The sequence below is a fragment of the Mustela nivalis genome (genome assembly GCF_964662115.1).
Source record: "Mustela nivalis genome assembly, chromosome: 9".
Classification (NCBI taxonomy): domain Eukaryota; kingdom Metazoa; phylum Chordata; class Mammalia; order Carnivora; family Mustelidae; genus Mustela; species Mustela nivalis.
In genome coordinates this window covers 91,633,144-91,656,403 of record NC_139028.1, presented here as the reverse complement: position 1 = coordinate 91,656,403, position 23,260 = coordinate 91,633,144, and the positions used below count along the sequence as shown (strand labels likewise).

Genomic DNA, 23,260 nt, shown 5'->3' with positions numbered 1-23,260 from the left:
CAACTAAGCCACCCAGGTGCTCCCTCGTTTTCAAGCTCAAACCACAAACTCTTGAAAAATGGCCAGATAAAAAATCCAACTCTACTGAATCAAGGGCACTGTTTCTAAGACAAGTTTAAAAATACAAGTGCGACACCAGTGCCCAATTCATTGTAATACATATGAAAGCTGAAACTCTGCTGTTGTGGCTGATCAGTGACATAAAACCTCACAAAGCGTGGCTCGTGAGAAGCCGTGTTATGATCCTTGTCATCGTTCTTAGTCTCCTTCTCAAACATTCAAAACAAGCATGAGGGGGAATTTTCTTTTTTTTATTATCCTATAACGTATTATTTGCCTCAGGGATACAGGTCTGTGAATCATCAGGCTTGCACACTTGGCAGCACTCACCATAGCACATACCCTCCCCAGTGTCCATCACCCAGCCACCCTCTCCCTATCCCCCACCCCCAGCAACCCTCAGTTTTTTGTGTGAGATTAAGAGTCTTTAATGGTTTGTCTCCCTCCTGATCCCATCTTGTTTCATTTATGAAGGGGAATTTTTGAAGAGAAAAGTAATATTAACTCAAGGGCTTCAGCTGCTCTCACCATCAATGATTCCCTTTGCTGGGGGTGGGGGAGGCAGAAGTCGGCCCCATGCCTACCTCTTTCTGGTTTCGGTGGACTTGGCCGTCTTGATGGTGCTTCCGTCCTGGACGATGTCTCTTTCCTGAGAGGCAGGAGGATCTCTAACAGGGAGTGGGAGGACCACCGTTTCCTGAGTCACAGGGACGACCTCCTCATCTGCCCCTTGCTGGCCCAGGTGCTGCTTGGCATAATCAAAGCCTTGCACAGGCTGCAAAGAGGAAATGGATCTGTGGTCAGATTTGTGAGTGTGATTCGAAATGATGGCTTTAAGAAAGTGCATGAGACAGGACCACATTTAGCTTTCTGATGAACAACCGTTAACTCAAATCTCCCCCGTAATTCCTGTCTGCAAAATCAGAATCCGTGCTCATTTCACCCAGCTACAGAATCTCCCTAGACAAGACTTACTTGGAAAAATGATGACTATAAGCAAGACCCAAGTACGTGTGTGAGAACAGACTTCTCTCAAGAATCTTAAACCACCAATCTGAAGTCACTAGATACTGCTCACGAGCGACTCTTAATTGATATGTGATCTGTCTTGGAATGTCCTGTCATCCCTGAACTCCGCTTTCACATGGCTTTAGGCGTAGTAAGAGGCGTGTGACTTTGCCAGGTGGATTCAAAGCTGAACCTCAGTTTTCTCATCTGAGAAATGAACACCATCACCTGGGCTTTACCTGCACCACCCCTGAGTCTTAAAGGGGAATAGAGGCTCTGAAAACAGAGAGAAAGAAATGTGCTTCCACATGTGAAGACCATCATTAATAATAAAATGGGATTTGTGGAATCACTCGACTCCAGACCTATGGCTCTCCTATGATTCATTACTGGGTAATTAGCAAGGCTTTTATTGCACAATGTCTGAAATCCCAAGTGAATAGGGCAGCTGTGAACAAAACCCAACAGACGTCTATTAGTGGGGCAATAAAAAACCAAGAGGCGTGTTTAAACAATTCCTGAGAGTGTCTCTGTTCTGTTTTCCACCCCAGAGCAGCACAACAGTGATTCAGGGCAGGACAGTGGGGTGGTGGGGAGCACCAGCCCTGAAACAGGCTGCCTGAGTTCCACTCCTGGTTCCCCCACGTATTAGCTAGGTGACCTCGGGTAAGACATTGAAATTCTCGGCACGTTGGTTTCCTCATCTGTGAAATGGAGATCATAGTAGGGTAAATAGGATTAAATGTATATAAGTATGTGAAAGTGATTTAATCACCCTCAAAGACACACTGCGTGGATTGAGTAGTAAATGCATGTTCATCATTTAGTGACCTGCCTGTCCCAGGTGAAGTTCTTAGTCGGTATTAGTTAATATTGTTCACCTTCCTATTAAATCACAGGCCAGGGGAAATAGAAATCTGTGGTTCTCTTCAAGAAAATCTGGGGATGAAACTCAACCTCCACCACGTGGGTTCCCTTAGAACCTGACATGGTGAGGACACCCGCCTTCAGCAGTGAATTTGGCTAAGAAATGTAACGAGGAGCATCCGGCTACACGGAATGGTCTAGGGCTGTGGCCCAACGTGTCGAATCCTCCTACCGCATCTCAGGACAGGAGGGAGTTTTATTGCTAAATCCAGCAAGGCTTCCTTATGTCAGGCTGTCTGTAGCTCGGCCATGGACCACCGTTCCCCCAATTCCCAGGGAAACTCCCTGTGGGGAATGTGCCCAGCCTTCCCTCTGCACTGAGACACACACCCTGACCCAGATGGTGACCCCGGACATTTTGTGCCAGGATCTGGCAACGCGCTTCTGAAACAATGTTTGTCGGGTCGTTTCCCTCCCTCCAGTGGGGCCACATGAAACAGAATGAGCCTTTGAACCGCCTAGTCATGCTCCTAGACTGCTGGATCGCCTGCTCTTCCAATCGACGGTCACCAAGGGGATTCGACGGAAATGTTTCTAGAAGCTGACCTTTCCTCCCCAGGTCCACTGTTTTATTGTCTCCTGGCTCCGTCTTGTTGCGTCTATTCAGGTCTCTTCTAGGCTCACCCTTGACAAGCTTCTAAAGCTATTTCTCTGAAAACCACTCAGGTCATGTCATTCCCCCATTAAAATTATTTCACAGCACTCAAACCCTTCAGCAAGGCATTCGGACCCCACCCAGCCTGGCACGACCCACCCGCTCAGCCATACTTCCTGTGGGCCCCTTTTCCGTAGTACTCCCATGCCTCCATGACCCTATTTAATGTAGTGCTGACTGTAGTTCATGGGCACTGGCCTGTGCCAGGGACTGTGCCTGATGCTGGAGATATGAAGATGAGTAAGAGCGGCCCCCCACCCTCAAGGAGGCTTTGATACTACTGGTAGAGTGCCGAGTGCGTGACATCAATTATCACACTTCATGCCCACCGTGGTTCAAGGAGGTGGGTATTCTTTTGATGAGTCCCCACTTTAAAGATAAAGAAACTGAGATGTGGAGAGTGTAAGCCACGTCCCCAGACTATGCGGCTGATCTGTGGTGAGGTCGAGATTTGCATCCAGTTCTGTGTGACACAGAACCATAATATCTAACCACTGCCTGGTGATTCTTCCTGTGGCCTCTCCTCTCCTTCTGCAGCCCGCCATCTTGGTTGGGCATCTGCTACTGTATTTGGCTTGGCTCCCGTGCTGAGACTCCTGGCCTGGGCAAGGAATTGAGAGTCTCTAATGACAGCTAAGATTGCCGAGGAACCTAGAGAACAACAAGCTGGCTCTGGCCTTCTCCCTCTTGCCCCCAGTCTCCCTGTATTTGGCCCCTCACCCTTTACCTTGGGTTGAAGTTATCTGCTAGATACTTCAGGGGACTGGGTTGACAATGAGTGAGCAGAAAGAGAAACATTAAAGAATGACAAGGTCAAGGGTGGCCTACTGTTAATTACGTTAATAATAACAGTTCTCACATATGTTCAATACTTATAGCTTGCAAAACATTGACACCTCATTTAATGCCCACAACCACCCTGTGGGGGAAGCAGGGCAAACATCACAGTCTTCATTTTACAGGTAAGAACACAAAAGCTCAGAGAGGTTCAATGACTTTCCAAAGATCACACAGCTAAGTGGTGAAAGACTCAAGACTAGTCCCTTACTCTTCTGACTGGTGGGTAATGGTCTTTCAACCTTCAATTTGAAAAATCACCTGTGATTTGTTAATTGCCCTTGGACACACACTAGTGACCTCTGACACCATTGAGATATCATCAAGTATCTACAGTTGCTTCAATGAGTTTTGTAAAATTATCAGATCAAAATGATCCCCAACAATTTCAAAGGTAGACATGTTATCCTGACCTTTTAAGAAAAAAGCATGTATAATAATAAAGGCCAACCAATAGATGAATGGATACAGAAGATGTGGTTCATATATATATAATGTAATATTACTGAGCCACCAAAAAGAATGAAACCTTGCCATTTGCAATGACATGGTTGGAACTACAGGGTATTATGCTAAGCACAATAGGTCAGTCAGAGAAAGACAAATATCATATGATTTCACTCATACATGGAATTTAAGAAACAAAACAGATGAACAAGAGGGAAGGAAAGAAAAAAAAAATAAGATGAAACCAGAGGGAGAGAGACAAACTATAAGAGACTCTTAATCACAGGAAACAAACAGCATTGTTGGAGGGGAGGTGGGTGAGGGATGGGGTAACTGGGTGATGGGAATTAAGGAGGGCATGTGATGTGATGAGCACTGGGGGTTATATACAACTGATGAATCACTGAACTGTACTTCTGAGACTAATAATACACCATATGTTAATTGATTTTAAATTAAAAAAATAAAGACCAACTTGTAGGTAATATTTATGTGAGGCACAGCTCAAAGTAACTTTCATAGCTCAGTTAATCTTTCCAACAACCTATAAGTAAATACTGTTATCATCCCCCATTTCACAGATGGGAAAACTGAGGCACAAAGAGGTTAAGTACAGGTCACACAGAGAGTATGTGAAAGAGAGGAAACAGCCGGGCGTCTTTAGGGGGTGACTGACCTGTCCCGAGCAGATGGTCATGCCAACCATTGCGGGCCCTCCAAGCTCCATCCTGCATCTGGATGTGGCCCTAACTACTTTCCCGTAAGGCTGCCTGTTCCAGGGAGCCATGTTCTCATCAATTACATGAAGGGAACCACTGGGCAAAGGCTGTGAATCCAATGAACAAAGAGTAAAGAGAAATGAACCGGGAAAAAAGAATGTCACAAAAACCCTGATGCCTGGCCCTCAGGCATTTATCATCTTCTCAGCATTCAACCTGCAGAAGCCCAGCTGACCACCAAGGTTAACAGCGTTCCGTCTATGGTATCTTGTCTCTGCAGAAGGGCGGTGGCGCACGCACCAGCCTCGGCTCCCAGGACAGGCGTGTATGCGCACTCACTCACCTCTGCTTAGCCTCTCAAGTCTATTACAGAGTCTCAGCAGGGATCCCCGGGAATGTCCTGGGACACCGCAGCCTGCATTCTAAAGATGCAGGGATGTCCCTGGAGACGAGGAGGCCATCCTCCCGCTCTCTGGATTGGTCACAAAGGCAAACTTTTTCATCCCGCCCTGTCTCTTGGCATTAAGTGAATTCTGCTCACACACACGGGTGGCGAGGAGTGATGCAGGCGGCTCTGTCCTCTCAAACACTGCAGTGTCCCTGGGTTGCAAGAGCAGAAGGACTGCAGTAAGAAAGAGGCAGTTCTACCCCGCTGGCTTCCTGGGATAAAAGGGCTTTGCAAATCAAAGTGCTCAGCCCTGCCTCATCAAGGGAGAAAGCAACCAGCGCGCCACCCGCAAGTGAAGCCAGAACGTAAATTGGCTTGGTTGTCAACATCCGCCAAGCATCTCTTCAAGCACCACGCCCCAGGTAGGAACATGGAAGGGGCGACGAAAACCCACAAACATGAATCTCTTCCAGCTTCCAACAGCTTTCCAGCCAGAAGCTGTGCTGAAATCGTGGGCTGCCCACCTCACCTTGGCAAATTAATAAAATTCGGGCTTAATCTGTAACACAAAGTTGGCATTTACAACCTCTGTGTGGCAGGTTTTGCATTCCTGGGCTCGGCTGCAATTAGATTCTGGTAATTACTGTTATGTCTGAAAGGCTCAGTTTGTAACTAAGCTAAGATGGGAATCAAATACCCCTTCTTGGAAGGGTTTCATGTCTCATTGCTTGGACCATTGCCAACACAGTGCTGCTTCTGGAAAGCGGGTGCCTTTGGGGCGACAGAAACAGAACAACATTCTTTGGAGTTTGGCTCTTTCATAGACAGAATGTCTGATCAAACTGCAGCGTTGTAACAGGTGAATTAGTTTAATAAACAACAAAATCCATTTGACTTCCTTTGCCCAAGCGAGGTGCGACCATCCAGAAAGGACTAGGCAGGCATGACTCCTGGAAGGACCGTCTCCATGACATTCATTCCAACAGAATGGAATTCCTTTTGCCATTTCATTCCTGCACAGGTGGAGAGAGTCAGAAGTTCTGTGCTGAAAGAGGAGTTTACCTGCCAAATCTCAGGGTTCAGGAAGGTATAAAACGGGGATAGAGCCCAAACACACAGGTCTGAGCCACAGTCGTTCCTCTGCCGCTAGTTAGGTGACTTTGGACACATTCCCACAGTTGCTCTTTTCCTTCGGGTTTCTCAACAGTGATATGAAAATAATAAAACCTGGACCAACTGCGACCAATCTTATCGGGCTGCCGTGATGAGCTAACAAGATGACAGACCCAGAAGAAGCTGGCAAATGGTGGGGCGTTATTGAAACGTCAGGCATTAGAGATTATCATATTTTCCTCAGAGAGGAAATATTATTTTCCTCCCTTCCCTCATGAAAGGAGCTATGTGACTGGAAGAGTAGCCTTCAGAATTTCCAGATTCCACTCTGCTCCCAGTCACCAGAGGTGTGGCAGCTGTGCAGGGTGGACGGGCTCCCAGCCACGCTTCAGTGGAGCTGCTGAATCGGTGTTCGATGGCCGCTGGGCCAAGGCTCTGCAGCTTGTCCGTCATGGCAGCCTTTAGCGATATGCCGCTCCAGCCAATGGAAGGACCATTTTGAGAGTCTAATGAGTCCCGAAGATTCGGAGTCCCTGCATTCGGAGCTAACAGAGCTGGTTCTGCCATCAGTTGTGCTGCTTACTAACTGTGTGATCTTAGGTTGCTTCTCTACAAAAGGAGGTTGTCAGATTAGGCGCCCTTTCAGGTCTACCTAGCTCCTGATTTTCTGTGCCTCAGTTTCCTCACCTGCAAAATAATGGTCCTTCCTTAAAACATTGCTGGGAGGATTGAGTTGCTGTCCGTAAAGCCATCGGAAGCACTTATGGTGAAGGCACAGCATTAGACAAGCATTCGCTATCATGTCCTGATTATAAACATCAAGGGTATACAACGATGTGAATATGCTTAACAACACTGAATTATACACTTGAAAAGGGTTAAGAGGGTAAATTTTATATTATGTATAATTTTATATAATTTTTTAAAGATCTAAAGAAAGAAAGTGTCTCCTCCAAAATGAGGGCTTGCTAGAATGTTTCTGAAGGTATTTGCAATGGCCTCAAAAGCCAACAGAGAAAAGGCAGGCAGAGTCCCTCCTCACCGCCTCACGCACCTTTGCTCTCTGAGGCAGGTTCATCATGGTGTCTGGCTTGAAGTCGTTCTTGTTCTTCCGGCAGAGCACGGCGGTGATGATGATGATGATGACCGTGACCACGGCAATGGGCGCCAGCACCGCAGCGATGATCCACAGGTTGTTGGGTGGATTCTTCACTACGGCTGTGGGAAAAGCAGAGGGAAGCACATGACAAGGAACACTAGGAGGAAGAAAGTAGCCCCTACACTCCTGGTCCCAAGTCATGAGATTGTGACATGAGGGTCTGGGATGGTCTGGGATCAGAAGGGCTCTTGTCTTGAGCAAGTAACTCAAGATCTCTGAGTCTCTGTTTCCTCATCTATAAAATGAGGCTGTCACTTTGTTAGGCAGCCAAGAGATGAGGGACAGGTGGACCTTTGCTGTGGTCCCTAGTAGGTTCTCAATAAATACTAGCCTTCACTATTACTAAGAGAAAGAGGAAGATGGATGGTATCAATTTTCCCTACAGGTGATGACCATGAATCCAAAGAGAAGAGAGAAGACATCTGAGGGTCAGAGTTGGACTGGAGGCAGTCCATCTCTCCTCGGAGAGATGTCTTTAAACAGTGGAGTGAAGTCACTTCTGAGTGATTGATTAAAAAACACAGCTGAGTAGATGGATCTACCACCACCAAGGGTGGCTGGGGAAGCTTGGAAATGCCTTGGTCTAATCATAAAGAGCAGGTTGCTTTCAAAGCCGGAGTAAGGAGTAACCGAAGATATTGTCAGTAGGAAGAATGTGTTATTAGGTCAGGAGGTGCTTCTTTGGATGTGGGATTGGAACTAGTTAACCTACAAGGGGCAACGGGGTGATGGTCATGCTCTATATCAGGATAGGAGTTAGGGGCACACGGGTGTATACAGCTGTCAAAAATCATTAAGTGATATACTTAAGATCTGACATTTTACTCTATATAAATTTTACCTAAACATCATAAACAAGTATTGAATTCTAGGCAACGATATACATGCTCAAGTATTTAGGGTCGGAGTTGCTGATGTTTGTAACTTATTCTGAAATGCATCAAGAAAAAATAAGATGGATTAATGGCTGGATGGAAGGACAGACAAATAAATATGTGAAAATGAAAGCATAGTAAGATGGAATCTAGGTGGTGGGAACAAAGGGTGTTCGCAGTATGGTTCTTTCAACTTTTTTATAAAGTGAGTTAGGAAAATGTAAAAAAGAAAAAGTCTTTGGCATAAGATGGATGAGTCTCCCCCATGATCACTGGCAGAGAAGCTTAGAAGATACTTTTGTCCAATCAAAAAGACCAATGTGTTCTTAGAACCAGAGTAAAAAAATAACCGTAACCAAAACAATCATCTAGAAAGAGTTATTGGAAGGGAGTGGGTCTATAGGAAATCTAGAAAAGAGAGTCAAAGGGCAGTTAAGAACTTGTTCATGTCATAGGAATGTGCCCCAACTGGCAGATGTGGGGAATCCAGCTGGGGTAGGTCTATCCTGGTGGACAAGATGGCTGCAAGTGGCTGTTTCAGCTTATTGATACTGTCCCCTAATCCCACCCAAGTTCTCTGCTCTCTACACCCTAGATAATCTCAGAGACTCATGGCTTTAAATACCATGTATGCTGGTGATGTTCAGGGATAGATCTCCAACCAGGACCACTACCCTGAACTCTAGATTCCTACATCCAACTACTAACTCCAACTGGATACTTAAGAGACATCTCAAATTTACTATGTCTAGAACCCAACTCCCAATTTCTCCTCCAAACTCATTCTTCTTGTGATAGTCTCCAACCCAATAAGTTGTGGCTCCTTCCTTGCAGTCATTTTGGTCAATACTTTGCTATCAATGTTGACCCTTCCCTTTTACACTCACCCCAAATCCTATTCATTGACAAACTTTGTCATCTCCACCTTCTAAATAAATCCACAATCTGTTCACTTCTTTCTATCGCTGCTCTCGCTGTGGTCCAAGCTACCAACATCTCTTATTGAATTACTGCAGTGGCCTCCTACCTTGTCCCTTATCCTCTATAATCTATTTGAAACACAGCAGCAGAGCAATCCTTTAGAAACTCAGATCACAACACTCCTCTGCTCGAAACCTTCCAGGGGCTACCTCTCCCCTCAGAGTAAAGGCCAGAGTCCTTATAACTTCCAGAAGAGCCTAAGTTATCTGCTTTTCCTACCACCCTGTTATTTCTCTGGCCTTACAGCCCACTGCTCTTTCCTTAACTCACTACCAGCCTCCTACTGTTCCTCAAATGTGCTGGATATGGTCCTGTCTCAGGACCTTTGCACCAGTTTATTCTTCCACCTAGAGTGACTCTTCACCCAGACATCCATGGCTCCCTCGCTCACTTCTTTCAGGGCTGTAAACAAGTGTCACTACATCTACTCTCCATCAGATAGGAATCCCTGCCCCCAGCATTCTCCATCCCTCCATCTCCTCATCCTACTTAATTCTTCTCTTAAGCAGCGCCTCTCAAACCTGTGCATGTCAATTGCCTGGGAATCTTGTTCAAATGTACGATTCTGATTCTGTGAATTGGGGCAAGGCTTGAGATTCTGCCTTTCTAACAAGCTCCCACGTGGTGTCCATGCAACAGGCCCCCAGGCCACACATGGAATTGTAAGGCTTTAAAACAAGCATTACTCTCTGATGTGATACACATGTATTTGCTTATCCTCTGCCTCTCCATTAAAATGTACACTCCAAGAGAGTCAGGAGGTTTTTTTTTTTTTTTTTTCCTCTTATTCATCGTTACACTCCGAGGGCCTAGAACAGGGTACTCAATTAGAAGTTGAACGACTGTATAAATGAACTACCATTATCCCCGTTGCAATTTGGCTCCCCACGTACGTTTTTGTATGGCAAAGACTAAGGGCCAATTAAAGAAGTCTCATCTCTTTGGTAGTTCTAGTCTATATTTTAAATTAATATACTACCAGTCTGGTTTATATACCAGTCTTTTCTAAGTCTGCTTAGCATAAGTTGGTCCTCCTGGTCCTGCTGAATTCCAAGGGCTACTAGACCCACAAAGCTGAGGACAAGACTCTGGAACACTTTAGAGACCCCACTGGCAAGTGACACAGGATGAGTCGGCTTGTCTTTCTCTCCAACTTCAACGGCTCCTCATTAGCTAAGATCTTCCTCTCACCCAGCAGCACAAGGATCTGGAATTCTTTAGTATAAAAAAACTTCTTTTCCATAGTTTTTATCCATCAGTGATTAATCACATTATTAACTTCTGAAAACAGCTCATTAGATGATATGCTTCTGTTGACATCAAACATTTAATTGCTACTGCTTTTAGTAATTTGGTATTTACGAGTGAGTTTGATGCCATTAACATTTTTTTTTAAAGATTTTATTTATTTATTTGACAGACAGAGATCACAAGCAGGCAGAGAGAGGGAGAAGCAGGCGCCCTGCCAAGCAGGGAGCCCAATGAAGGGCTCGGTCCCAGGACCCTGAGATCGTGACCTGAGCTGAAGGCAGAGGCTTTAACCCACTGAGCCACCCAGATGCCCCACCATTAACATTTTTTAAAGCTTACGGTTTCCATGAAAAATAACCCTATGCCTCTTTTGGGTATGCTATTCTATCATGGTGACGAAAAATGCAGAGCATATCAGAAGATGATACCCTAAATGTATATTTCATTAGCAAGAGTTAATATTTACATGTGTCTTTCTTTTACTTGGCTTTATCATTTTGGTGTCATGTTCTTTCTTGATGCAGTATGTAAAATCCTTTCACCTCTATTTAGATGGAAAGAGAATACATTTATCATATGTATATTAGTAAATTCATTTAACAGTCAAAGAGATAGTAAAGGTAGGTCAACCGAAATCATTCAAACCCAGTGCATTCATTGGTACAGTGATCTAAAACTGCAAAGTCATGTACAGAAGCGAAGAGGCAGGAACGGCTACATAATTTGCCAGGACTTGGGGCGAGAAAAGACAATAAAGGGCAACGACACACTCTGAGCCTCTGCTGTGCGTGAGGCTCTGTGAGAAGTTCTTTGCTCAGGTGCTATTCTTACCCTCAGTTTGCAGATAAGGAAACTGAACCCCAGGGAGGTTGGATGGTTTTATGAAAAGTCATCTCTCTGAAATAAACAGTTTGCCAGTTCTAAGTTGGAATGGAGAGTGTGTGTGTGTGTGTGTGTGTGTGTGTGTGAGCGCACACGTGCAGGGGAGGGTCTGGCCCCGGGCCCAGTCACTGGCGAGCGCTCAGTCCATGTTACTCTCCTGCCCAAACACTCCCGTGGCTCTCATTCCACTCGGGGTGTGGTCTTTAGGGCTCAAGCAGTTGTGGTCCCTCACGTGCACCCTGACCTCACGATGTTACTCTCCTCCATCAGCCACATCCGCGCTGGGTCTCGAACCCTCCCCCTCTGTCTTGTCCCTCGGTAGCCCCAGATGGTTGCTCACGGATCTTCTCCTTAAACCCCCAACCATTTTAAATCCCGACATTTACCTCCTTGACACCCCCCTGGCCTCCTCTGCTTCATTTTTATCCCAAAGCACTTATGAGCATCTAACATTTTATTTGCTTATTTTGCTTATTTGATCTGCCCATTCAGGAATGGAGACTCTGGAGGGCAGGGGTTTTGTCTGCTTTGTTCACTGCTATCTCTCCAGGACCGGGAGAGTGCCAGGCACATAGCAGGCTCTCAAAAATATTTGTTGAAAGACTGAATGAACACAAATCCCCTTTGCCAAAGGATCAGGCTATTGCTTTCTTAAAGTGACATTTTTGCGGCAATGTCTGACAGCCAGGTAAGGTAAACCAGTCCCCACTCGGGTCAGCCTCATTGTGGGGAGAATCTTCCCCACTCCAGCAGCTGAATCACTGCCATGAAGGGCGTCTCCTTTCAGATCAGGTGGAGCAGGTGAAAACCTCCATCGGAAACATGGTCGATTCAGTAACGTTTGCTGTTGCCCACTCAGAGGTGATGGGAGGGGCAAGGGGCATCGCATTCTCCATCACAGGGCACTGCACGCAGGGCACTGCACCCTGGCCCTAGTGATTTAGAGACACTAGAACGCACAGAATGTTAACACTCTCCCTTCAGAGGGACGAGGTGTTTGTTCAACACCACAATTCTCCATTTAAGGTGTTGATCTCAGGTTCACATTGCTGGCTGATTTCAAAACTTCAAAACTATTAAGAGAAAATGGCACCATATCCGCCAAGAAACCACTCCCACCAAGGTCACCAACTATTGCCAATTTTACCCAATCCAGTTCACCTCTGTCTTTATAGTACGTTGCCTCTCAAGAATAGAAGTTGACACTGTAGCCACTTCCTTCTGGGACATTCCTTTCTTTGCTCATTTCTGGACCTTGTGCTCTTCCAGGCTTCTTCCCACCTCCCTGGCTCCTACTTCTCATTGTGGGCTCTAGTTCTTCCCTCTTGTAGACTCCCACCTATACTCATGGCTCTTCTGGTTCATCTCACCTGCTCGCTTAGCTCTCTCTGTCACCTGCGTTGATGACTCTAGGGTTCTAGCTCCTGAGCTCTGTGTGGATGTCTGCGCGGACATCTCAACTTTAACGTGTCCAAATCGAACTCCCAATTCCATCTCCCCACTCTTGCTCCAACTCCAATAAAACTTTCTCTCCTGCCTCTCAACACATGACAGCACAAGCAGCACTCAAGCAAACATCTGGGAGTCATGTTTGATTCCTCTGACTTGGACCTCCTCCTGCCACACACAGAATCCATTGTCTTGCCCCATCAGCTCTGTCCCCCCCAGAAGCTCCTAAATCCATCCACTTCTCTGATCTCTACCTCAAATACCTTCACCTCTCTCCTGGGCGCTTGCCATGGTTTTCACTCCTGTCCTCTACAGTTCGTTCTCTAGCTGGAGAGGGAGAAAGAGCTGAGGATGGAACCCCAGGGAACTCACAGAAAGACGATGCAGCAGAACCGAAGAAGCAAGTTGCCGACCTGACCAGACGTGGGGACGGAACCCACAGGGAGGGAAGGAGAGAGGCACAGAAGAGGAGACTCTGGGTTAAAGACGTCATTTAGAAGCCGAGATTGCACAGGGTGGCCATCGTTTCAGGCAAAGCTGCGTCTGTGAGGGTGTGCGGACCAACAAGTGACTCCGCACCAACAAGGAAGCCGGGCTCACCCGGATGAAGGCAGGAGACGAGCTTGAGAGGCAAACCACAAGCCAAGATCCAGGTTCTTGAGGAGTGTGGACACCAGCTGGGAAACCCATGGGAGAGGACAACCTTCCGTGCCCGGGGCTCAGCAGGCTGCCAAATCTACAACATCCACCACGGGGCTCTCTCACCTTCGTCACCACCATCCACCTCACTTTCTGTGTAGGCTTCGTTTGCATCCCCAACACCTGGGTCACCACAGACCCTCCTCACTAGTCCTGCTCCTCTCATTCCGGACCCTGCTGGCAGGTTAACCTCTGCAAATACTAGGTGGTTCTACTGAGGCGAGTCCCCTGCCCAGAAATCCAACAGCTCCCCACAGCCCGTCGTGTTATGCTCGATCTCCTTCTCCCACCATCCAAGGCTCCAGTCTCCCAAGCAATATCCCTTTCTGAGCTCATCAGCTCTTCCTCAAGTTTCTGCTCGGCAGGCGAGTCGGACCCCTTGTTCCTCAAGCATGCCCAGCACTTCTCACCTCCCTTCTTTTGCTCCTGTAGCTCCCTCTTTCTGGAATATATACCCTTCCTCTCCTGTTGCTGAAATCTTAGCATGTAACCCAGTTGAAAACACACACTTGAGGTCAGATAGATCCAGATTCATATCCTGGCGAACCAAGGACCATCTCTTGATGTTGAGCCAGTCGGCTAACTTTCCTGAGCCTACGGTTCCACACCTGGGATTTGGAGCTGAAGGAGGTTGTCCCAGTGAGAGGGGAAAGTGAGGAAAGCTCTGTAAGGCAGCAATCGTAGTGCCTGCCACAGAGGAGGCAACTACCGTTTCTCATGCGCTTTCTCTGTTTATTCTTTCTGGGTGGCCCCTCAGAGCAGACTGTCCCTCCCGAGCCCTGGATCCCTCCGCCTCCTCCCTGCACTTTCCCGCATTCTGCTCCTTTGTATCTGCATTCACTCCTTCTCTGCTCCTTAAAGATAGCGACCAGGTCTTGCCCCCTTCTGTATGTCCGGCAGCACCGAGCACAGTGCATGCAGGACTCCGTAAATGCTTATTGAACCAAATTATCTTTAATTCCCCAGCAGACAATACAATCTCAGCCATCGTGATTTATCTAGGAGAAAGAGTGGGTAGGACTTGGGGCAAAGCAATACCATTATCATCATCCTAATACCCAAAACATATCCCTCACCCAAAACCTACAGCTTCAAACAACACAGGAAATAGCTGACTGATTTAAGAATCTTCTCCAACACAAATATGTTTAGGTCCGGGTCCGTTAATGTTAGCTTGGGGCATCACTGTAATTTGCAGGAAACATTTAATGGTGTTACAAGTAATGAACGGGAAGACTATCCCCTTACGGTCAGCTTGCAGAAGGACAACATGATGCAGGGTCAAGGCCATCCTTTGGGAGTCAATGGTGCTCAGGATCTTGGCAGCTGCAGTCCCCAGCAAAGGCTTCCCGTTGTACAGGGTGTAGTAAGTCAGCTCCGCTGGGTCCTTGGGTCCCGGCACCCGCTGCATCTTTACCATCTTTTGGAAAAAGAGAGGCCATGTTTACAGGGCATCCTGAACCAACCTGCAATTACCGGAGCGATCCGCAGGCTCTCTCCCGATTGCCGAAGCCTTCCGTGGCTACCAGGACCCGCAACATATATTTTAGACATCAACCTCTGTGTACCTCCCTATCACCAGCATCTCAAGAAGCCCTGCTATGGCTGGAGGGAGAGAAAGGGAGGAGAAAAAGGGTTTGAAAATATGAACATCTGGAAAGAACAGCTTGAGACTGGAGAAGAAAACGCTGAAACGGTGATGTCTTCCAGCCTCCAGAGAACTCTGGCCTCATTTGGAAATAGGCCTGCACATTAATTCAGGGCATGTTAGGTTATTCTCAAACAAGATTGCTAATTTCAAACTCCTGCAATTGCCAGGGAGGAAAGAAAAATGAACTTATATGTCTGTAATTCAAAAGATCTCAGATAAAAGCAGGACTTAAAGTTCCTTTTCTAAAATAACCTTTGTCGCCTTTTCTCCCTGTGCAAGTGATAGATATTCACTACAGAAAATTTGAAAACACAGAAAAGCATCAAGAAGTGAAATAAAATAAGAACAATTTGTAATCCCTCCACCCCAAGCTAATTACATTATTCTGGAGCCTGTGCCTCTATTCTTTGTTTTTTTCCACACAAACCTTTTATTTATTATTTTACAAAATTATTTATCTTATTCCCTATATAGAATCACACATTGTTATTTTTCCTTGCATCCTTATGTGACCTTAAATGCAACAAAAGCACAAGTGGTTATGCAATGCTCACCTCATAAACTTATTTAACAAATCACTTTTTGTCAAACACTTAAATTGTTACTCATTTTTCAGTCTTGGGGCTAATTGATCATCATTATGAATATATAAAACATAAATTTTTATATCTACATAATGTTCTACTACATGCATACCTCATAAACTCAATTAACACTACATTTTTTAATGGTTTGTTATCAAGTTTTCACTACTGTAATTAACAACTGATAAACATTATGGTATAGCATTTTCCAAAGTATATATTATAGATTATGAGCTTCACAGGATGTTAAAAAATACTACAGAAATGTTTATAGTAATATTGTCACATCAGCAAAAAAACAAAAACAAAAAGAAAACTTGAAATCAGCTAACAGTAGAAGGGATTAGTAAGCTATGGTATAGTCACACAATGAAATATTATAGAGTAGTATAAATACCACGCCTATTTGTATCAATATGGGTGAATACAAAAGTCTGATAATGAGCAAAAGGAACAAATCACAGAATATAAAATTCAAACATAGGCAAAACCAAAGGATGTCGTATTTAGGGATATACACACATGGATGGTTAAACCTCACAGAAAATACAGGCATGACTTAAAATTCAGAAGCACACTCAACTCTGATAGAAAGGAAAGGAGTATGTATAATCAGAGAAGACATGTAAAAGTCTTCTGGGGTAAGGTAAGGGAAATGTTCTTATGCTTTGGGTTGTGGCTTCCTTTTATTAGTGTTCTTTGAAGTCTACATGACTTGATACTCCTGTGTATGTCTGCTATACATAACAATTAAAAAAGATACTACTACAACCCAATAAAAAGTAGGTTTTAAAAAAATCTGACTAGACGCTTCACAAAGGAAGGTTAGCTGAATAGTCAAGGAGCATACACAAAACGCTTAATGGGGAAATTAAAAGTAAAACCACAGGATACCACTATCCCCAGCAGAATGACTGAAATAAGGGCCGACAACACCAAGTGTTGATGAGTGTGAGGAGTAACTGGAACTCTACATCTGGTAGGCGGGAGTGAAAATGGTAAACTTTGGGAAAAGGTCTAGCAGTTTGTCAGCTAACGTACACCAATCCTAGGAACCAGCAATTCTACTCCTACACACTTAAGAGAAATGAAAATCTATGGCCATAGAAAGACTTGTAGAAGAATGTGTATAGCAGCTTTGTTTATAATAGCAGGAAACTAGAAGAGGTCTAGAGGTCTCTCAGCAGAAAAACGGGTAAGCAAACTGCAGTATATTCAAACAAGGGGAGGTTACTCAGTGATGAAAAGGAATAAACTCATGAATAACACAACATCATGAACCTAAAAAACACTCCATTGGAGTCAAAAAAGCTTCACACGAAAGGGAATTTACTTACGTATATGAAGTTCTAGATCAGTCCAAACTGATCTATGGTGTGGAAATAATATGTTCCCTTAAAAGGTAATGTAGTCACGCTATTAATTGTAGAACCTAGATGGTGAGTTTATTGGTGTTCACTCTATAATTTTTTCACTTTTGTGTGTTTAAAAATGTTCATAATAAAATGTTGAAGAAGTAGAGGCATTACTAAAAATAAGGTTCTTATTGGCACTTGAATTTACAAACCAGTGCGCTGAACAAAATTAAAGGATTTCTTTACTGCAGGTCTTTCTAGAGTTTTTGGCATGCCAGTAGGCCTTGGGAATCTTCAAGAAGGGGCTACAGGATGAACCCTGGCCCAGATTGATGGGCCCACAGAGCCCCTTTGCCCCAGGACACCTTATAGGACCATTTTTCTGGACACTGTCTGAGAAACACTGTTCTACTCTCTCATCTCTGTGTTCACCCCTATCTCCTCAGAATGAACTTCCAGGAGTAAGTTCATGACCATCTAGGAGGCTCTCGTCTAAATTGCTCACTTGCCCTCCACAGATGTCATATCCATTTACTGTGCTTGGAAGTGCCCATTTCATTGCAACCTCACCAACACTGGATAATACCATTAGAAATCTTTGGCAGGTGAAAATGGTAACTTGTGGTTAAAATTTGCATTACTTTGATGGCAAATGGAGTTAAACATTAAAAAAAATGTTTACTGGTCCTATGTATTTCTTCTTCAGACTCAATTTTTCAGATATGTTCACTAGAGAAATATGTTTACTTTCTAGACATATACATTTCCATATTCATGAGAGTGGCTCATCTTTTAAAATTATCTGAGCCCAGCAAAAAGGCCTCTGGGCGGAAGGATGATGTAAAGCTGCGCAGAGTGGGTTTTATTTGGGAAATTCAGGCATGCCCTTCCTGTCCCTTCTGGGAGAGGAGGGAAGGTCAGTGTTTGTACAGAAAGCTAGAAGGTAAATGGGCATTCAAGTATTTAATAACTTCACTCAATGTCAATTTCAATTTCGTAGCAAATTCTTCTTACCAAGATTTCTCCAAGAGCCATGTGAGAAGGTCATCTAACGGCCTCTGTAAACTAGGGATTTGCAGAAATAAATCCCTCCTTACTTCACTCAGACTTTCTGGGCAGCTATGGGGCCACACACATCGAGTACTCAGAAGAAATGAGGAAAGACTACCTCGCTGGTCTCTTGTTGACATGTAGAATGTGTTATGTTTCTTAGGTTTACAAATAACACCAGGATGACAGGGTTGTTCTTTCTCTCCCTTCAGCTGAGGCAAATCCCATTTCGCTGTCTGAGTCCCAAAGGTTTCCTTTCTGTTATTTGGAGAAGCGTGAATTACAGGGTTCACATGGACCCCACAGAGGGTAAATCATAACCTGGCACAAGAACTTAACCCTGGCTTTACCTGGCCCCAGGCTGTCACAGACTGCAAAGACTCTGACAGAAAGCAACAAATAATAGGACAGGGGGCCAGATTCACCAGCTGTGAATGGAGGACCCAGAGTCTCCCTCCGGGGCATGATGCTAGACTCAGGCAGGGAAGTGTCTTCCAGAAAATGAGTTCTTTGTACTTTCAAAATTGCCTGGGGACATGATCTGCAGACAGACTGGAGTAATGGCTGTAATTTCCTTTAAAACGCTTCCTGGGTGATATGTATGTATGTCTGGGTTAAGTTACACCCTCCGTGGGGCAATCGCCAATCACCAGTTCACACTCCAGAGGCAGAAGGCTAGATTCCAATTAGGAAACCCACACAGCCACCAGCCCGGTTTCTGGACTCTGACCCCTTGCTCCAGGAGCTTTGCTAATTAGCATAACAAACATTAGCCATCCATTCTCCGCTTAGGTGAAATTAGTGGTATTCAAGATTTGAGGATCGGCTAGAACATGGCTAGAGATGCTTCCACTCTGGCTTGAACTGAATCCAGAATCTAAAGAAGCTTGGCGCTCCTACCTTGGGATGGCCATGGAGTCTGACTGCTCCCTCTGAAGCAGACTCGGAGTCGAGTGCTTACAGATTAGCCGGGAGGTGCGAGGCACGGACTGACAGGAGGTGATGGGGGGGTGGCAGGGGTACATTATTAATCCAGTTACCACAGCGGGTAGCTAACGCTTAACTCCATGGGAAGGCTCTGGCAGACACTGAACACGCACATTTCGGAATTCCCCTAGCCAGGAAGCAAGAGGGCTGTCTGTCGTATTCACACCCTCGCCGCTCATGAATTCCCAGGCACTTCCAGCCACTTCCGACTTCTGGATCTCAAGAGTGGCCCTTCAATAAAGGGGCAGCAGTGGTATGGAAGGCCGCTGGCATTCGGTAGAGATGGGATGGGGATTCGGGCAGTAGTGCCTGGGCTACGGCTCCCTTGCCTAAGTCCCTGTGTGGTCCCCTGTCTGTTAGGAACGTGGAGGGCTCTGTTGGTTGAAACTGACTAATTAAGGCTCATAGAATCCTGCCCCTGGAAAATTGGTTTGTGTGTCTGCCACCCACAGGAGTGGATGGCCCCGAGGTCTGGGATTCCATCCAGTCTCCCGAACTGGTTGGGGAGCAGTGCTTGTTTCCCAGTAACTTTTGTTTAATAAATGCGTGCCCATGTACAGAATTTGTTTTGAAACCTTATAGTCTAGGAGGGAGACATTCAGGGGAATGTAGCTAACTCTCACCCTCCCACCGCCAATTCTGATGGTCGTGACCATGAACCCCCCAGACCTAAGGGCCGTGTTGATGACCTGCTCCTCTGCATGCAGCATGGTTTACTTGGCCCCAGGACGCTCCCGCATGTCCATTAAAAGAGCGCACTGGCTCCGGCCACACCCACCTGTACGGTGTAGCTTCCCAGGGTGGTGGCCCGTTTGAACCGCCGGCCTTGTTGCTGGGACATCATGAAGAGCTGGGCCAGGCGCTGCTCCATGACCCGGGCAAAGCTCTGGTTGTGCAGGCCCACCAGCGAATTGTCCACGCCCTGGAGCACTGTGGAGGCAGAAGGCAGAGGGGCAGCTCAGAGGACAGAGTCCGCGCTGATGCACAAACCGCGGCCAGCCCTGGGTCTGCACCAGCCACGCAGGGCCATGGGCCCTATCTCGAGTTGGGCTTGGCCATCCTTACCCAGTTTCACCCTCACGACAGCCCCAGGAGGCAGGAATCACTGTTTTCATGTTACAGACGCTGGAAGGTTATAGGGTTTGTCGAAGACCATGTAGCTAGTGACCGGCGCCATCAGGCTTCAAACCCACACTTACGTAACTGCAAAACCCAGGCTCTCTCCTCCATGAGCTGTGACACGCCTAATGCTGTTGTACTGAACCCACACCTTATTTAAGATGTTCTTTGTTGTTAGATCATATGGGAATACAGCCTAGCTGGTGGTATGACTAATCGCAACTTTCCCTGGTTCCCACTCAAGGCCTGGCTCAGGGCTACCCTCACTTCATCAGGAGCTTTGCGAAGTCATTAGGGCTCCAGCCTGCAGCTCAGTTCCTCACATCTCGACAAACCACCCTGTTCCATGTTCTCATCTCCCCCTCCTCTAGGGGGTCCTTTGGGGATGCACCCTAAAAGTGACCCACAGCCTCTCAGGTATAAAGCAGCTTAGCACAATGCCTGGTGCACAGATAGTACATGAAATTCCTCTTTCCAGCCCTCCTGCATGGCTGGGTTTCCTCTATACCCTGAGCTCTCTGGGAAGGTAAGGGTTAATGATGGGCCTCCAGGCAACAGCTCCTGGATGCATGGAGGAGACCCCCATGAACACCAGGAACATCCCAGGACTGAAAGGTCACTTCCTATAGGAATGATTTCCTTTTGCTGTCTACCCCCAAAGCCCAGTCCTTCCTCCAAGTCCTCTGGGAAATGCAGGGCACCCCAAACACACAGACATTGTCTCCAAACACAGTCAGCCCTGAAGTCAAGAATGCTTAAAAAAAAAAAAAAATTCTTATCTTTTTAAGGAGACACAAACTTACAACAGGCTGGGGATATAATATAAGGTTTTTCATTAACAGAATTTATTCTACCACAGTCCAGCCAAGGGCCATTCATACCACCCATCTACAGGGATATGGAAATAGCCTGAACAGAACGCACAAGTTGTCATCGTGAACACGTTCTGAGCAGGCCCAGAACAAGCACCGGGCAGCACCGCGATCCAGAAGATGACGCTGCAACTGATCAAGAGAAAAGTAAAACCCACAGCTGAGTCTCCGAAATTACTTCTTCAGAATCACAATTGCCCAATAATCCCCATGGAGGGCATAAAGCAGCTCTCTTTCTAGGGCCCTTGTGAGGGACTCCCAGCTCGTCTGTCAGCAGAATTCCTGCAAACAGAGAGAAGACAGGTCGGCACCGTCCGCTCTGTGGCCAGTCCCGGAGAGGACCCTCAGAATCCCTCTGACACAGCTGTTAGGCTGGGGAGGGCCAGCTTACCTCCTGGTCCCAGAGAGGAGAGCCACGTTCCTGCAGCATCAAAGATATGCCTCTAGTAAAATTAGAGAACCACTGCTGAAAGATTACTCTTTTTTTTTTTTTCTTTTTAAAATCAGCTCCAGGGATGCCTGGGTAGCTCAGTTGGTTGGGCCGCTGCCTTTGGCTTGGGTCATGATCCCAGTGTCCTGGGATCGAGTCCCACATGGGACTCCTTGCTCATCGCGGAGCCTGCTTCTCTCTCTGCCTTGCCTGCCACTCTTCCTGCTTGTGCTCTCTCTCTCTTTCTGACAAAGTCTTTAAAAAAAAAAAAATCAGCTCCACACCCAGCGTGGAGCCCAACGCAGGGCTTGAACTCACAACCCTGAGATCAAGAGCTGAGCTAAGATCAAGAGTCAGATGGTTAACCAACTGAGCCACCCAGATGCACCCCAAGGGACGACTTCTAAGTTGGTGTCTCCTGACTATCAGACCAGAGCAAGAGTGGGGACACAGGACGGTCAAAGTGCATCATCACGGGTTACTCTAAGGGAATCCCAGTGATGACTCAAGGGAAGACATCAAAGAAAGGGACAAAGACCCCAGGTGACGAAAAAGTTCTGGAAATAGGAGGTGGTGACGGCTACCCGGCACTGTGAATGTACTTAATACCACTGAACCCTACACTTACACGTGGTTAAAACAGTAAATTGCATGTGATGTGTATTTTACCCCAATTTTTTAAATTGAGGGAAAACAAAACCCAAACCAAACCACAGCCTTCAGGAAGGTTCAGGAGGCCATGGGAACCTCCCACAGAGTTATACGGAACCTACAGCTGGACAGTTCCCATGTGCCTCACCGCTGTTTGCAAGAACGTGTCCTCCTTAGGAGGCAGATGGAGAAGAACTAAGGGTTGGAGCCAGGGGTCTGGTTTTGCGTCCTGGCTCCCCTCTTGCTGAGTACCCTCAAGCAAGTCATTTAGTTCCTCTGGACCCTGGTTCGTCACCTGAAAACACAGGGATCATAATCTATTCTTGATTGTGTCATTAAGGAGAACAGATACTTAGAAACAATGCTTTGAGCAGAGAGCTACAAAGCACTTGAGATGATGCCCGTAAATGTTAGCTGTTGCTGTTTGCTCAAATGTGCCCCTTCTTGGTTAGACACTTTTTTTCCCAGAGGAAGAAAAAACTATGTTCCCAGATGGTGGCTTCTTTCCTTTCCCCTGAGAAGTTCAGCAGGCCTCGGGCTCCCAGGCCTCTCTGCCCACCTAGAAGGGTTTCAAAAGGGTGTGTGTGTGTGTGTCTCAGAGTGGCCCAGAAGCAGGAGGGGAGTTTGGATGCTGGCCCAGGTGCCCAGGAAGACAACACACTTCAGTACATCAGCTGGAGGCCCTGGGCACCCACACTTAGCCACCACTGACTCGGCCTTACAGGAGGTGGGCAAGTCCCCAACTGTGAACATGGGAGCTCTCCAGAAGATTCAGGGGCTGTTACATCACTGGTCTGTTAGTCCTTCTTTATTGACGACTGCACTGGGCTCTAAAATTCCAACAGTCGGCACGGCCTGGTTCAGCTGCCTATATTGAAGCTGAATTGTTTTATGTGTCATTGAATCCCACACATTCAGAGTGAAAAGAACCAGAATGCTCAGCTCCTATCTTCTCACTCCACAGGGGACAGCGTGACATCCAGAGGGCCTGAGTGACCTGCTCAAGGACACACTAGGTTAGCCGCAGCAGGGCTGAGACTGGAAGAAATCCCGATATTCTGAGTCTGGGATATTCTGAGTCTGTTGGTGCACTAAAGACCAGTGGACAAGC

At 46.3% G+C, this 23,260-nt stretch overlaps 1 protein-coding gene across 3 annotated transcripts in view; it reads right to left on the bottom strand.

Annotated features, from left to right (window-relative positions):
- KIAA1549L (KIAA1549 like) overlaps positions 1–23,260 on the bottom strand; it is a 248,277-nt gene that overhangs the window by 67,745 nt on the left and 157,272 nt on the right. For 2 of the 3 annotated variants that reach the window (XM_082748887.1, XM_082748888.1), the window contains exons 9-12: positions 19,856–20,007; positions 14,699–14,870; positions 7,209–7,372; positions 645–835 (exon numbers count right to left, since the gene is read on the bottom strand). In XM_082748887.1, the coding sequence (XP_082605013.1) occupies positions 645–835; positions 7,209–7,372; positions 14,699–14,870; positions 19,856–20,007 (679 nt within the window). Of the gene's footprint in view, positions 1–644; positions 836–4,610; positions 4,761–7,208; positions 7,373–14,698; positions 14,871–19,855; positions 20,008–23,260 lie in introns of all 3 variants that reach the window. The other variant, XM_082748886.1, reaches the window with a different exon arrangement.